At 38.7% G+C, this 16,581-nt stretch overlaps 1 protein-coding gene across 1 annotated transcript; it reads left to right on the forward strand.

The window, feature by feature from the left end:
* The first annotated feature begins 12,725 nt into the window (after positions 1–12,725).
* On the forward strand, positions 12,726–15,657 carry LOC122093562. Its single transcript, XM_042663918.1, has 5 exons — positions 12,726–12,995; positions 13,078–13,122; positions 13,197–13,451; positions 13,539–13,717; positions 15,333–15,657. Exons 1-5 carry the CDS (start codon positions 12,770–12,772, stop codon positions 15,474–15,476), a joined length of 849 nt encoding a protein of 282 aa, XP_042519852.1. The 5' UTR covers positions 12,726–12,769; the 3' UTR covers positions 15,477–15,657.
* Positions 15,658–16,581: the final 924 nt, after the last annotated feature.

A 16,581-nucleotide genomic window follows, 5' to 3' on the forward strand; every position in this document is an offset into this window, starting at 1 on the left:
TGCATACATGTAGAATGTATTATTACTAAATATAGTGAGAAATTTAAATAGTTTATACAATTACATTAAATTTGAAAAATGTCACTTTTATCCTCTTTAAATTTCCCTTGCAATCAAATATAGCCCTCCCAGTTATGTGATTGGATCATTCAGGTTTTCAAGCATCGTGCAAGAGTGGTATGAGGCTTGGTCAATTTTAAAAACATTGTCCCATTGCCCACGATGAAAATATATATATGATGTAGATCAAAGCATGAGTAAGAATAGAGTGAACCGAAAATATTGTTCATGAGTTGCTATTTATGTGAACAATGCTGGTGTCCCATATGGTCCTTCTAAAAGCCTACAACTGTCCCAGAAATATGGAAAGAAGAAATCTTCAGTAGAAGCTAGATCTGCCCATCGAATTCAGCAAGCAAAACTAATATTTGTTTATTTTTTTGTTCCCTTAGGCAGCAAGTAGTTTTCCTTTGTTAGGTTTTTGTTAGGAGATTTAGTTTCTTATTTGGTTCCTTTTATTGTTAGTCACTATTTGATTCTTAGTCCCAAGTTTTAGGAGTTAAGTTTTTATTTCCATAATTTTCTTTTTTGTAATCAGTTGTAAGGCCATTTAAACAGCCGTAGTCTGTTCTAATGCTTTACATAATGAAGGAATTAATTTTATAACCATTGTTGCTTCTTATTCTTCAGATAAGATGTTCAACAAATGAGATAGTTGTGGGTAAAAGGGCCATTTTTAGATAGCCATTCCCCTACCCACCCTTCTTCATTCTTCTTTCTTTCTTCTTCTATTTTATGTTTCTCTATAATTTAAAGTGAGATTGAAGCCCTCTAAGATTGCTGATCAGAAAATAGACAACTTATCGATTTTCATTTATAATATACATGGCTCAAATAAAATAGCTTATACAATTCATATAGACATACATGATAAGAAATCTTAAAAACACATGCTTGCAATTTCATACATCATTTTGAATATTAAAACACTTTAAAATTAAGGTCAGACCACCACTCACTTCGTCTGTTGACTAGGTGAAAATTTCTTAAGGAAATGCTCAAAGTATACCCCGCTAGGCCTCATCGAATGTGATCATCTATGTCTTAGTTATAAGGGTAAAACGGGAATCAAAATGTGTTTAATAGAGCCCATAGAGGGTACCTCAAAATTCTCAAAATATTCCCAATGGAAAGTTTAGTATGGTATCGGTGGGTGCTACCAGTGAGATGGACAGAGGCCCACCAGGTCTTAGACACCACTGGTTGTTGGTCATAGGTAAATGTCTGTTCCTACAGGTGGTATCAAGCGGTGACATGGGTAGTAGCTATTTAAGATCTCAACCTTCATAGGTTGGTAGTGGACCTATTGGTGGACACCTTCTGGTGGAAAAACCTAGAAAGTGCTAAACACTCGCCACCTCAAGCCCGATTGTCGGGATTTGTTCTGTGGGGTTCATAGAGGGTTTTCTCACCTTTCATTTAAGTTCAGATGAGCGTGTTTTCATTGGGCCATTTGGGAGCTAAGTCTATTCTTCGACCGAAACCATGAACCCTCATTTGGGAAAATTTCTTTCCGAGTTTGGGAAATGCATTGGGATCTCAAGAAATGCAAAGGGAAATGTAGTGTGCACATTCCTAGCTATCCAAAGTCACTAGGTTCAAGGCGTACCCCTCCAACCCAGTAAACCCCCAACTCTCTACCTACCCAAACCCAAAATGGAAGAGGAAAAGAGGATGAGGAAGGTGTTTCCTTACCTTTGGAAGCAATCGGCAACAACGGGAGGTAGCTGGAAGTCTTCTCCCTCTTCCTTCTTCTCCTTCTTTCTCTCCTCTCCCATGTTTTTCTCAGGTGAAGCAATGAGCTTAAGGCTCATTTTTCCCTTATATAGCCAAGACCAATTAGGGTTTGTTTGCTTATTTGTGGGCTTTGGCTAAATTGGCTTAACCCAAGGGTTGGGCTACGTGGACCCACCACTTTAGACCCACAAGGTGTGTAAGTTAAGAGGGTAGGTCCCATGTAATGTGGGGGCAAGGTTAGAGTGGGTCAATATGCATACAACGGGTCCTATGAGCAAAGAATGCAATTTAGCACAGCAAGACCCATTGGTTGATGGTCACCAGTAGGTCGTTTTTCAACCAGTGGGTGCTAACGGTGGATAGTAACAGCTCCTATACTTAGTTGGTTTTATCCTTCTTTTTTAACACCTAGGGAGGTTCCCTAGGAAATTATGCATGATCATATAGAGAGTGTTTACCATGCATGAGAGTAATATGAGAGGGATGTTCGGGTCTCTTACACGAAAGCTTGGAAGTCTGAAACCTTTCCAGTGTCCGGCAAAGTCTACACTGGCAAGAGGGGTTATTCCTTCCTTCCAAATAGTAAATTGTTTCCATCCAAAGGTCATCGATATTGACATTCTTTGGTGCATCACCTATTAACAAAGTTCAAATTAGACCGAATTAATGCACGGGTGTAATTTGGAAGGCTAGATTATGAAGAATATTGCTTCCAACCCAACCTTGCAGAAATCCAGATCTTCAACAATAACTTTTGCAATTGCTTATTAGAGATTTAGGTTTGCATTCCAATCCAGAGCACATTGATGTTTCGAGTAATGATTTCTTCGGTCATTTTCCACCATTACTCTGCTTCACATGTACTATCAGTAAGCTCCAATGTCTAGTGGCTTTAACAATAGTGCCTCTTAGACTTTGGAGCCTCCCTTGGCTTTAGTTGCCAGAAATCGCTAAAACAGATTCCAAGGCTCGGTTCCTCATGTAATATGGAATTTTGATGGGTCTTCTATAAGGAATCCAGAAATCTCTTGGTGGGCATTAGATTTGCAGGGAGGATATAGAGGCTTTCACCGCACATTTCTCTTTGTTCTTCATTCCAAAGATATGAATTTCTCTTTGTTCTTCTACTATATAATGTTTAAAAAATTATTTCTATATTTTGATGAGATAAATATATATTTAATAATATAAAATTATTTATCTATATGAAATTATATTTCTACCATATTGATTTCAAAATTATTTTATGAACTAGGAGCTCTTTTATAAATAGGATAGATTATTTCAATATGCTCTATATTCTTAGGAATTCTCCAACTTGAACTTTGATTTCTAAGATTTTGTAATAAAGGGAATAGATGAGCATTGATGATGAGGTGAAATGGGAGAAGTGAAGAAGTATATTGATTATAATTTCAACTAGATGTTACCATTAGGTGTTGTAACAATCTCAAGTTCACGAAGAGGATATGGATGAGATGGAATACTTTATTCCTTAAAGACTTGTTTGCCATGTATCTATACCTCATCCTATTTTATAGATTTAGAGAACCTGGTTTTGTTTTAAATCCTTCAGTTGTATTAGAAGAGTAGCAATATCTAGTTTATTTTTATTTTTTATTTTTTTGCTAATGACTGATATTCAGGTCTTCGGCTTGATTAGTCCCCTGGGTCCATACTGATCCACAACTGCATGAACCAGGTCATATCGGGGTTAAATGATGACCATTCAACTGTCATTGGAAGAGTACTAAACACTCCCGTGTGAATGGCTCCAAGGAGGTAAGAGGAATCAAACTTAGAATCACACGCTTCCTAAGGTGAAGGTCTCTTGCCAACTCGGCTACCCCTTGGGGTTAAGAGTAACAATATCTAAGATAATGAGGATCTTCAAAGAAATCAGGGGAACAATTGAAATAGATTGCACTAGTACAAAGATCAGCTACAATTAATCTGAAAAGGGAATCATTATTGTCAAGAGGAAATATCACTCCCCTCCCTGAACTATAGCGAAATATCAACTTGACCCTACACTTTTTTAAAATATCACTCACCTCCCCTTAAATAGAAAGATTTTATTTAACGTCCCTAACAGTTTGAAATGACTGTTAAGTCAGCCAAATTTTTCAATAATCCCTAAATTACCCCTTACTAGTTAAAAACCCAAAATACCCTTAATGAACTAAAGCCCTCTTTCCCTTTCCCCTTCCTTCGATCAAAACATCTGCAACTCCTCTCTCTTTGCATCTCCTTCAAATATCCTTGGGAAACCTATGCAGGTAAGGTGTTCAACTAATTCCTCCTCAGTTAAATCTCTTTGCATCTCCTTCAAATATCCTTGGAGAGCTTGTGCACATCCTCTCGTCGATGTTCTTCGGGAGGGCGAGAGGGTTTTCTACTTCCTGCATTTTCACATGGAGCAAGTAAGCGGTCCTCTATTATGTCTTAAATTTTTCAACAATCAAGCTTTGCTTCGTCTTCTCTTTTTCTTTCTATCTTACATGAAGTAATTGTGTTTCTCTACCTATTCCTTGGGATTTTACAGTTAGAAGCATCGAAAAATCAGGAATTGAATCAATAGATTCCTTCGTTTAATCTTCTTTCCAAAATCCTATGTCATGTTATACACATTCAGTTGTTGGTATTGTTCTTCTTTGAAAACTTAGCCTTTCTTTATTATCCCCTTTTTTTTATTATATTTTGTAGATTTGTTGATTTATATTATTTCCAGACTGAACAAGAAACAGATGAAGTTTACGGGCAAATCACCTTACAACCTGAGATAGATGTAAGACTTGCTTACTTCTTGAATTTCAACCTGTAAACATTGGTTTTTCTCACACCAATAACGTGTGGAGTTCTTGTGCATTTATAATGCTGCTAAATGTTTACAGTAGATAGGACTGTTACAAGATAACAACAAATAAGAGTTTTGCAGGAGGGCTACAAGACTTTTGCAGGAGAGCTACAAGACTCTATGTTACGTTGGGTACTTGACTAAGTCTTCTCTTATCTTGACTGAGGCTTCACTTATCTGTCGGAGATGTGGAGCTCTTTCTTGATGACCTCTCCTATTACACCCCCTCAAGCAAAGGGATGGAGCATCCACAGTGAGCTTGGAATGAAGAGTAGTAAAGCGAGAAACCGAGAGGGGCTTGGTCATAATGTGTGTTGTTTGATCTTGAGTGGGAAGGGACTTAACATCCAAGGCCTTCTTGGTGAATTGATCACGAACGAAATAATAGTCAATTTTGACGTGTTTGGTTCTCACGTGAAATATAGGATTGGAAGCAAGATAAGTTGCACCAATGTTATCACACCAAATAATCGGGGGGCAAAGTGGAGTGTAGCCCAGATCACGAAAAAGATATTGCAACCATAGTAACTTAGAAGCAGAGTTGGCAACACCCTTGTACTTAGACTCAGTGCTGGACTGAGCAACGGTTAGTTGTTTCTTGGAGCTCCATGAGATCAAGTTCTTATCCAGTTATATACAAAAGCCACTAGTTGATTTGTGATAATCGGGGTAGCCCACCCAGTCAGCGCCAGTAAAGGCATTAAGTTGGACAGAACTAAGCGGTTGAATTTGGATACTAAAATGGAGGGTAGCCTTGAGATAATGGAGAAGTCTCTTGACAGCCAGACAATGTTCAGTGGTGGGTGAATGCATGAATTGACATACCTTATTAACAGAGAAGGTGAGGTCAGGACGTGTTATTGTAAGGCATTGACGGTGCTACGATAAAAGGTGACATCGGAAAGGAAAGGGGTTGACCTGATTCTTTGGACAGCTTGGATGAAGACATAGCCGTCAGAGTTGAACACGGTTTGGCATCCATCATAGACTTCCTTTGAAGAAGACCAGATGCATACTTGGATTGAGTCAAGTGAAGACCTTGAGACATACGTCGACATTTAATTCCAAGAAAATAATTTAGGCCCTCTTTGGTATCATTTTTATTTTTGATTTTTGTTCACAAAAATGGTTGACTGCATTTGGTATCATTTATGGAGCTTGTTTCTATTTAAAAAAAAATTGATAAAACATAAAAATAAAAAAGAGATCAAGAGTCATTTATGAGTTTTGGCCAAAATTTATTTTTAGCTATTTTGGCATTGAACTTTAATGAGCACGTGCTTAAAGTCTCAATATGAAAGGGTAAAGTAGTCATTTGCTTTATAATTAGAAATCCAAGCCCTTTATCCCCTCTTGTTCAATCCAAAGTGGATAAAAAGAGTTATAAAGCGGATTTGTGAAGGGAATCTCTTCACCCATTTATTCAAAAAATCATTTTGCACATAGAGTTACCAAACTATTTCTCATAAGAAACCATTTTTCTCAAATAGTTACCAAGCCATTTTTATGTTTTGATAAAAAATAGTTTTCATTAATGATTTTTGTTAATTAGGTAAAAAAAAAAAAAAAGATACCAAAGAGGGACTTAGTGCCCCAAGATCTTTGATGGCAAATTTGTGGCCAAGCCAAGATATAAGGGTGGTGACTAATTGTGTATTGCTGCCTGTGATTATTATATCATCGACATAAATGAGAAGAATAAGCACATGATGTGGGGTGGGGTGCGCAGAACAAATAAAGAAGAATCAGCCTGAGATATCACAAAGCCCAGAGTGATAAGATAGGTACTCAGTCAATGATACCAGGCCCTTCGGGCCTGCTTAAGACCATAGAGTGCCTTTCGGAGCTGCCAGACATGAGATGGATAGCGTGGATCAACGTATCCCTGTGGTTGTTTCATGAAGACTTGTTCATTGAGAGTCTCATGCAAGAACGCATTTTGGACATCAAGCTGACGTAATGGCCAATTGTAGGTAATAGCCAGTGAGAGGACAACCCGATTCGTGGCTGGTTTAACGATAGGACTGAAAGTTTCGTCATAATCTAAACCAGCCTGTTGAGTGAAGCCCTTAGCAACAAGACGGGCTTTGAAGCGATCAATAGTGTTGTCTGCCTTAGTCTTGATATGATAAATCCATTTGCAATTGACGACATTCATTGAAGGGTGATAAGGGACCAGTTCCCAAGTCCCATTCCTAATAAGGGTGTTGAACTAAGGTGCCATTGAAAGGCGCCACATGGAATCTTTGTTAGCAGATGAAAAGCAAGTAGGTTCAGTGTCTTTGACGATGGAATGAAAGTATGAACATAATGGATGTTTAGTGGCCAGCAAAGCCTTGGGCTTCCTTATATTGTTTTTAAGGTGAGTAATCATGTGGTGAGTTGGTCGAGGTGGTGGAGGGTGGGGAGGATTGGGGGTTATTGCTTCGGATAGAGAAGGAAATCAAGAACTATTCCATTTTTACAATAGATATAGGAAAGCTTAGAAAAAAACTATTAAGCTAGCGAAGCAAAGAAAGAGCAAGAGAAAGCTCTTCGCTCAAAAAGCTAGCCAAGCAAGCAAGAGAAGTAGGACTTTCTCTTTCCATAAGAAAGAGTAGTAGCCCTAATTGACCCGGTGGGGAGAGTTCTCCCGATCATTGAGTCACAGCTAAGCTGGGAATTCTCAGCTAAATATCCGTTTTCCAGATGGGGTCAGAAGAGCTTGAGCTATTGGTTCGGGTGGAATAGGATATTTAAGATTAGTAGATTTAAGTATTTGGTTGGGAGGTAGAGGAGGGAAGAGTTGGTGGGGAGGGAGGAGATAGAGGTGGCGATGGCAACTTGGTGGAGGGGAAGGAGGCACCTCTTGAATAGGAAGGGGTGGGGTGGGGTGGGGTGGGGTAGGAAAGGGACCGAGTGTGACTGGTTGGGAGGATTGTGGTTTGTGGGGGGAGGCAGTGGGGTGGTGGCAAAGGGGAAATGGGATTCATTGAAAATCACATGGCGGGAAACATACACTCTACTTGTATTGCAATCAAGACCCTATAACCACGGTGTTGATTAGAATAACCTATGAAGACTCATTGTTTGGATTGGGTGTAAGGGCGTAGCATTGGGTAGCAAGCACACCCAAACATTCTAAGTTGCAAATAATCCGGTTGACGACCAAATAATTTCTCAAATGGCGTGACATTGTGGAGCACCAAAGTGGGTAGCCAACTAATGAAGAATACAACCGTGAGAAAAGCCTCATCCCAGTAGGTGTGTGGAACTGAAGCATGAGTAAGCAGTTTTAACCCTGATTCAACAATATGTCTATGTTTACGTTCAGCTCTCCCATTTTGGGCCTGTGTGTGAGGGCACGATAGGCAATGGAGGATGCCATGAGTGCCCAAACAATGATGAAAGATATGATATTCACGGCCCCCGTCGGTTTGCAAGGCCTTAATTTTGGTGCCAAAATAATTTTCCACTTGTGTTTTAAATCTGATGAAGATTGGTAGTGCCTCTGATTTCACAGTTAAGGGAAACAACTAGATGTATCTACTATAAGCATCAATGAAGCTGATATAATAACGAAACCCATTAATAGAAGGAACAGGAGAAGGCCCCCATAAATCTGAATAAATTAATTCCAATGGTGCACTACATAAATTTAAAGAAGAAGAAAAAGGCAAACAATGGGACTTTCCCAACTGACAGGGTTCACAGAAGCTAGAAGTTGTGGAGGAAGTCACTGGTAACTCATTCTTGTTGATAAAAGTGATGCGGTGGTTGGGGTGGCCTAGTCAGTCATGCCAGACCATGGTGGGTGCCCGTTCACCAATGCAAGCAAGAGGGTGTGGGGGAGATGAAAAACTAAGAGATGAAGGAAACATCTGATGTGTGACGAGGGTGACGACACAATGGAGGAGAGAACGGGGGAGGAGGATGATGCCGTGGATGACGAGGTAGCCATTAGCCATTAGAACTGGGGAAGGAAGAAAAAAAAAAAAAATAGAATGGTGTTTATTGAACCTGGTTAGATCTTGATACCATGTAAAGATTGGTTTCTCTCACACCAATAACGTGTGGAGTTCCTGTGCATTTATAATGCTATTAAGTGTTTACAGCAGATAGGATTGTTAAAAGATAAACAACAAATAAGAGTTTTACAGGAGAGCTACAAGACTCTATGTTACGTTGGGTACTTAACTAAGTCTTCTCTTATCTTGATCGTACTTCACTTATCTTGACTGAGGCTTCACTTATCTCTTGGAGACGTGGAGCTCTTTCTTAATGACCTCTCCTATTACAACACATTAAATTGTCTAGTTGCGAAGGAAGAAAATTTAGTCTCAAGTCTTTTGATATAATTTCTACAGCAAAGTGAACCCAGAAGTTCTGATCCAAGCACTTCTGAACCTCTGCGACCGACCGTTCATTCTTTTTGCAAGATGTTAACTGCGTTTGATACAAGCACACATGGTGGGTTCTCCGTTCTTCAGAAACATGCTAATGAATGCCTCCCTTTGTTGGTATTTCTCATTCTATTTTGTTGTTTTTATTTACTTTGCTTCACTCTCTTATCTATCTTTCTATTCTCCATGTGATATTCTTTCTTTGCAGTGGTTTCCTTTCTTGAAGGACATGAACCAACCAACACCAACCTAGGAATTGGCAGCTAGGGATCTTCATGGGTATTTAGTTGAACACTTTACTTGCATAGGTTTTTTTTTTTTTGGACACGTAGGGAGGGAAGTAGGTAACAGTCAGGAGGCTCGAACTTGAGACCTCCTGGTGAACATGGGTTTTTTGCACACCACAACTCACCAACTTCACCAACTGCGCTGGGTAGTTGTTTACTTGCATAGGTTTCCCAAGGATATTTGAAGGAGAGGCAAAGAGAGAGGAGTTGCAGGTGTTCTGATCCAAGGAAGGGGAAAGGGAAAGAGGGCTTTAGTTCATTAAGGGTATTTTGGGATTTTAACTGGTAAGGGGTAGTTTAGAGATTATTGAAAAAGTTGGTTGACTTAATAGCCATTTCAAACAGTTGGGGACATTAGAGAGAATCTTTCTGTTTAAAGGGAGGTGAGTGATATTTTTGGAAAAGTGTAGGGTCAAGTTGATATATTGCCATAGTTCAAGGTAGGGAAGTGATATTTCCTCGTCTAAATATCTATCATCTTTGATTCAAGCACAAGAAGAGATTTGAATTCTTCCTCACATCTATTAGTCCTACATGCTAGTAACTAGGGATGTCAATCGGTCAGGCCTAACTGAGCCTGGCAGTGTGAAATCCTTGCACTGTGAACTTCCGTTTACTTAAACGGGCCTGGGTTTGGGGGGCATGGTATGGTTTATAATTGGGCCGATTGGTGTCAGGCTTTAATCGGGCTACCTTAAATGGGCCTTAAACGGGCTATGAGCCTATTTAATTCTAAATGGGCTCTAAACAGGCCTATCCTAAAATCATTTATTAAGCGGATTAAACTATTAGCTTTGCAATTTAAGCATTTTTCTTAGAATTTAAGAAGATAAGATTCTTAGAAAAGGTATTTACAATTTAAGCATTACTCATATTTTGTAGTATTAGTGGTAGAATAGTTATTTACAATTTAAGCATTTTTCTAAACGGGGTCGGGTCGGTTGGGCTAAGTAAGTCGGGCCAATCAGGCACCCGACAGGCTACTTTGCACTGTAAACGACCGTTTAATAAACGGGCCTGGCTTGAGCCCGACACGTTTATTAAATGGGCCGGTTGAAGTTGGGCTTTAAGAGAGTCGGGCTGGGTTGAGCCTACTGGTGCGGGCTCAGGATTGACATTCCTACTAGTAACTATACCTATTTTATTGTTCTTTTATAATTGATTTGGATAGGAATCTAATTTTATTATGATATCCTTGAATAGATAAATTCATTTCTAGAGTTTAACACTTAATTTAGGCTTTAAGTTGAAAACACAACCTTTAAGAGAAATTTGTTATATGAGGACAAAAGGGATACTTTAAGGGAAAGGGATAGATATGCTGCCGGGGTATGGTAAAATAGCGGAAAGCACCAATTGGGGCACATTATGGGGTATCATTCAGAAGGATACGAGGGTCATTTTAAAAAGGGGAAGAGAGAGATAGACACAGCGGGTGCTAACATACGGTATACTGGTAACATACCCAACCTTTTCCCATACTTTTAATTTTTTTATTTTTTTTGATGAATGAAATATATATAAAAACAGGAAAGATAAACATATACAATTAACAAAGCCAAATTCGCTAGAATAGGGAGAGAGCCCTACCAAGCTCTAAAGAGAAAAGCCTCAACCCTTAAGAGAGGAGATAAAGCAAAAGGGAGGGAGGGAGGGAAGAAGAAACAAGAAGGGAGGGGTACAATAAAAAAAAAGGGGGACCAAGAAACAAGCAAAAAAAGGAAGGGATACAATAAAAAGGAAAAGGGAGGGGAGGGGAGGGGAGGGGAGGGGAGGGGAAGGGAGGAAGAAACAAAGCTAAATAAAGAGAACGATACAAGAAAATGGAGGGAACCAAATAATTTTTTCTTTTACTTCTGCAAAATTAATTTGTTATATAGTTTTTGGGTAAGAGAACACTGCCGTCTGTGTGCCATTGCACCAATGTGTAGACCATTGGGAGGCCCTGTGGAGGCATTTTCAGCATACACTTGGGGGGCAATGCAGTATTTTTTCGCCTGCCTGTGCCTGGGCGCAAAGGACATAATCGGGCAGCGATATTTCATTTCATATTTTTTATTGACTTTTCAATGGAGGGAGAACTATCATCTTTTGATTTCTAAGAAAAAGATCTTGGAAATTTGAAAGGTATTACAATGAAACTTACAAGCCGCAATCTTTTAATCAATGCCTTACAAGAGTACTCTACTTTCCCAAAACAGGTCTTAGGATATGATGAAGAGTCCACATCCTCCGCTGTGAGCAGTGAAGTACGGTGAACATTGAACAACTGAAAGCATCTGGGTATATGCATTGTAAGGGATTCTTAACCATTCAATGCTCACTGCACCAATGCATCAACTGTAGACGATTTTCACACCATAATGAAAAGACTAAGCATTTCTTTCAAATCATTTTATGGGACAACTATCAAACAAATCTAAAATTGTTTTCTTAAAAATCGAACTGTTCCTTTTCATAATACAAAAAAGGCAAGATCAGTGACTGATACCTAACGAAGGAGCAGTTCTTCCCCTTCCTTTTTCTAGCTACATACACTGACCAGAATATCTGATGGCCACGATGCCTCCCCTGCCGGACCCACCACTTCCCTAATGCCTGTGTACTCATTTTCATTTCATATTGGTGATTTGAAACCACATATGTACATGAACCATATACTTTCAATCTCCTTTCCTGCTATCCATCTCTGCTGACGTCCTTGATGCAAAACTCACATCGAAACTAACCCCGACGGTGACATCTCCTTCCTCAACTTGAAACCCTTAAACCTTAGATTCCCACAATGATAACCAAATTAATCATCATCAATCACTTTATTTGTTAAGTAGTTTCTTAATGAGTGATGGCCCACCAATTCTTTGATCAAGACCGTTAAATTAAGGACATATAAGTGAGTTGGTGGAGAACGTTACCCGCTTGCGCTGTTATTGAACCAATATGCAGATCAATGGGAGGTTGCATGGAAACATCTTCAACGTATGAGTCAGTGTAGTGCTATATATTTACCATATGTGTCTATGTAGGCGGACAACTTTCTTTTTTCCTTTTATTAAGTGAGTTGGGGGAGAACGTTACCCACTTCGGTGGTCATTGGAGCAATGCGTAAATCAATGGGTGACCACACGGAAGCATGTTCAGCGAATGGGTCAGGGTAGCGCTATATACCATATGTGTCTATGCAAGCGGGTAGCTTTCTTTTTTCCTTTCAGTAAGTGAGTTGGTGGAGAACGTTACCCACTTGCGTGTCATTGGAGCAATGTGTAGACCAATGGGAGACTACACGAAAGCATCTTCAACGAATGGGTCAGGGTAGTGCTATATACCATATGTGTCTACACAAGCAGGTAGCTTTCTTTTTCCCTCCACCTATGGCCCATATATCTATGTGAACTATGACTATGTGCCTAAGCCTTTAGTTTCCAACTTCCTATTGTAGAGCTCTAATGGCTTCAAACATGGATCAACTTCCTCCAAGTTCCAGGCGACTAGATGAACCGGATTTGAATCTAAGAGAGTGGGCTCTCAAGGCTCGGAATATTAGCAGGGAGAACACCAAGTCAAGAAGGTTTTCAGCTTCAAATATCACTAGTTTTAGAGAAGATGCAAAGACGTTCAGATCAAACACAACCATCTCAAGCACTGTTTCTTCACCTGGCTACACCTTAAGAGGTATTTCTCTCTCTCTCTCTCTCTCCCTCTCAGACTTATATATATATATGATTCTCTTTGATAACTTCATCTATCTTCACAGACGAGATTGACCCATCAACTTACTCATTCACAAGTGCTCTAAAAGGTAAGTTTGGATGATTTATGGTGTTAGACACAAGTTTTAGATGAGGAGATGTATGAATGTGTGGTTTTTTGCAGCTTTGCAGGGAAGATCAAATTATGGTTGGGAATGTTTATCACCAGATGGATTTGCTCTAAACTCCAAGTGGAATGAAGCAGAGAAGTATATCTGCAACCCACGTTCAGGAGAATTCCCAATGGAGTGTTTATCTGCCAAAACACTTAGTAGATTCACAGTGTCTGGACCTCTTATTTACTCTTACCATGCACGCCAAGTTCAAAGCAAGAGTACTTCCATAACACAAGAAGATGAAACTGAATTTTCATCTCAAGGTCTAAAATGCTTCAAATGTTTATCTTCCTTTCTTATCTAAAATCTATGCTCTCCCCTTATTTTACTTTTGGTGGATTTGAATGTAGAGAAGAAAGTAGAGAATTTGACTAGAGATGTGGGCACTCAAATTACACCAGCTGATCTCAGCTCAAGCGGTCCAAGCCCCACTTCTACTCCTTCCATAAAAGAGAGAGCATTGAAGCAGTGTGAAGTTGAAGGTGGAGAGCCATCCAACTCAAGTTCAATACCCAAAATCAAGGATGAGGTATTCCACTAGAAACTTGAGGATTGAGTCTTGATCCTCTCCCCTCATGGTGACTTTTCCATATAGGATCCCATTGTCCATGAGGTATTATATCACGAGTCAATGGCATATTAATTGTTCTGATTCGTAATCTGAATATCTCCTAAACAGTGAGATCCCATGTGGGAAGGATAACTCCTCCCCCTATGTGAGTGAGGGGCCTAGCTAATCTTGGGTAGTCTAGATTGCCCATGTTGAATATTTTATGGATAGACCAATGAAATGGAATCACAGTCAGATCCATGTGAAGTAGGGATGAATAGATAGTTTAAGCTACTAAACCCCATCAATTATCATTGAGACTTGTTGAAATGCTTTTAAGAAGAAAAAAAAGTCAGCTTGGGGAGCATTTGAAAATAAATGATACAAGTAGGGTTCACAGATCACAAGTTGTGGCGATGGACCATCCAATTGGCCCCATGCATTAAAAGAGATATCCTGTCATAGTCACTATCAAATCATGTACCCTTCTTCACAACAAAACAATTATATGTCATGTGGGCCATCCCACCCTGTGGGAATCTTGATGCTCAATGAAGAATCTTTATTAAAAAACAAATTAGTAATTAATTAACTTAAAATAGCTCTTCAGGGTTCAACCAGGGAATGTTATCCTGACCATGAATATCTAAATTGGCTAAGTCTTAACAGTTTTCTAAATGAGACAGATTATACAGACCATGAATTCCAAAGTGCAATAATGAAATAATGAAAGACCACTTCTCAGCTATATATTGTTCATTGTTCAAGGAAAGGTGAAACATATGGATTATCCTAACCTTTCCTCTCACCTTGTTTTAAGTTATGAAAATCATTGAATTATTGATCTAGTTTTCTACTTATTCTAACATTCCCCAAAAAGAATATTTTTCCCTATGGATAAACAAGCAGCCCTTTGGATCCTTCTATTTTAGGTTATGGCAGTGATAACATTACCCAATGCATAAGATATACTACCACAAGTTTGGCCAATGGCCATTGGGTTGAGCCATTTATTTATCATTATCATGCCTTAGGATCAGTAACAAACATGGTTTTAGGTATTTGGCATGGATTGGCCGTATCGGATGAGTTGTATCAGTATCAACCAACATTGATATAGATATCGATATTGGATCAGTTATAATTGTCAAAATATCCTACAGTATCAGTGCCTTTGAGGGTAAAACTATCCAATATATTTGATACCGACCCATACCATCTTCATAACCAATTCAATACCGATACATGATCTGATGCATCCATACTTAATACTTAAAACCATGATAATAAATATATGGTTTTGAATAGAGTTCGTTGGAGAAAAATGATCCATTTAATCGAACCCATATAGCTGGGATAAGGAGGAGTTGGGTTAAGTTTAATTGACTCTATAAGGGTTTCTTTCTTTTTTTTTTTATTATTATTATTATTTTTTAATATAAATAAATATATGGCTTGTTTGAGACATTCAACTCAAAGAAAGGAAATTTAATTCAGCCAAAAGGTTCTCATGTGAAAGCCAAACCCAAAAAAGGTTAAAAAAGAGAGACACCTGACCTGATTCTGACAGTACTAAGGGGTGTGGATGTTGCAGATAGAAGTGAAAGAATCCGGAGATGAAACAGAGGCAGCAGGAAAGAAAGAAGAAAGAGAGGAGAAAAAGTGCAAATGCAATTGCAGGCAAGGTGGTGGTTGCTTGTCGTGGATGAATTTGTGGAGGGGAAGAAGGCAGAGATAGGAACAAAGATCCAAATGACCAGATGGCTGGTTTTGTTTGGAAAAACGACTGTCTTTGAAAAAAATGAAAAGGGGCAAGTTGGGTTATAAAAAGAAAAATCATGGAGATTCCTTTCTCCTTTTTAGCAGATGTGAAAGTAAGCTTGATAGAGAAACGAAAGGCAATCATGATTCATCCAGTATAACAGTTAAAGCCTCTCTCTCTCTCTCTCTCTCTCTCTCTCTCTCTCTCTCTCTCTGTGAATTGGTTGATTCGTATCAATAAAAAATGATGCCGATATTGAGTCCTTGGTGATCCCATAGAGTTGAGTTCTTTTGCACATATGTTCACCGGGATGTACATTTCATGTGATAATATTTGTTCCATTTACTATGGGAATGTAAAGAGTTAAAGAGGGTAATTAGGAAACAAAAGGGACAGGTGTTGGCACATGAAATGTACTTTCAGGTGAATGAACTGTCGATCTCATGTAGATGTAAGATGGGCAAAACCATCCGATTGATCCATATTGATGTTGTTTCAGTATAGGCATACCATGAACTTAAACTAAGGCTGCGTTTGGTAATGTTTCAGAGAAATGTTTCTGGAATTTTTTTGTTTTATGAGAACGAAAAAACAGAATAAAGAGTTTGATACATTTATGGCGTGTTTCATTTTTATTTTTTTTTAAGTAAAAAGTGAAAAAAATAAAACGTTGGAAATGAGAATTGACGGAACGACAAAAGGTAGTTCCATCGTTCCAGTTTTGTTCAAAAAAAAAAAAAAAAGCATTTTGACACAGAAACTGAAATTTTCAGTTTTTGACATGAAACGTCGTTTTTGGAATAGAAACGTTACCGTAGCCTAACTCTCTCTCCTTGTTATGAAATAACATATCTGCCCCTATTGTGGGATGAGAGAGAGAGACAAAGGGAATGTTAGCATATATTACATAGACAAACAAGTAACTAGATCCAAAAAACAAAAGAAATTTAAGAGAGCGTCGTGAATATTAAGGGTGTCAAATTCGAATCGTATAAAAAAAAAAAAAAAAATTGAACTGAATTTTTTGGGTATCGAATTTCAAAATCGTATCAATTTTGGTTCAGCCAAATTCAGCATAGGG

The sequence above is a fragment of the Macadamia integrifolia genome, chromosome 11 (genome assembly GCF_013358625.1).
Source record: "Macadamia integrifolia cultivar HAES 741 chromosome 11, SCU_Mint_v3, whole genome shotgun sequence".
In the NCBI taxonomy this organism is placed as follows: domain Eukaryota; kingdom Viridiplantae; phylum Streptophyta; class Magnoliopsida; order Proteales; family Proteaceae; genus Macadamia; species Macadamia integrifolia.

Bases quoted from the DNA above. Each gene is read 5' to 3' on its own strand.
- LOC122093562 (XM_042663918.1), top strand. From the start codon at position 12,770: ATGGCTTCAAACATGGATCAACTTCCTCCAAGTTCCAGGCGACTAGAT. The intron at 13,123-13,196 runs GTAAGTTTGGAT...GGTTTTTTGCAG, and splicing joins ATTCACAAGTGCTCTAAAAG to CTTTGCAGGGAAGATCAAAT. The intron at 13,452-13,538 runs GTCTAAAATGCT...ATTTGAATGTAG, and splicing joins AACTGAATTTTCATCTCAAG to AGAAGAAAGTAGAGAATTTG.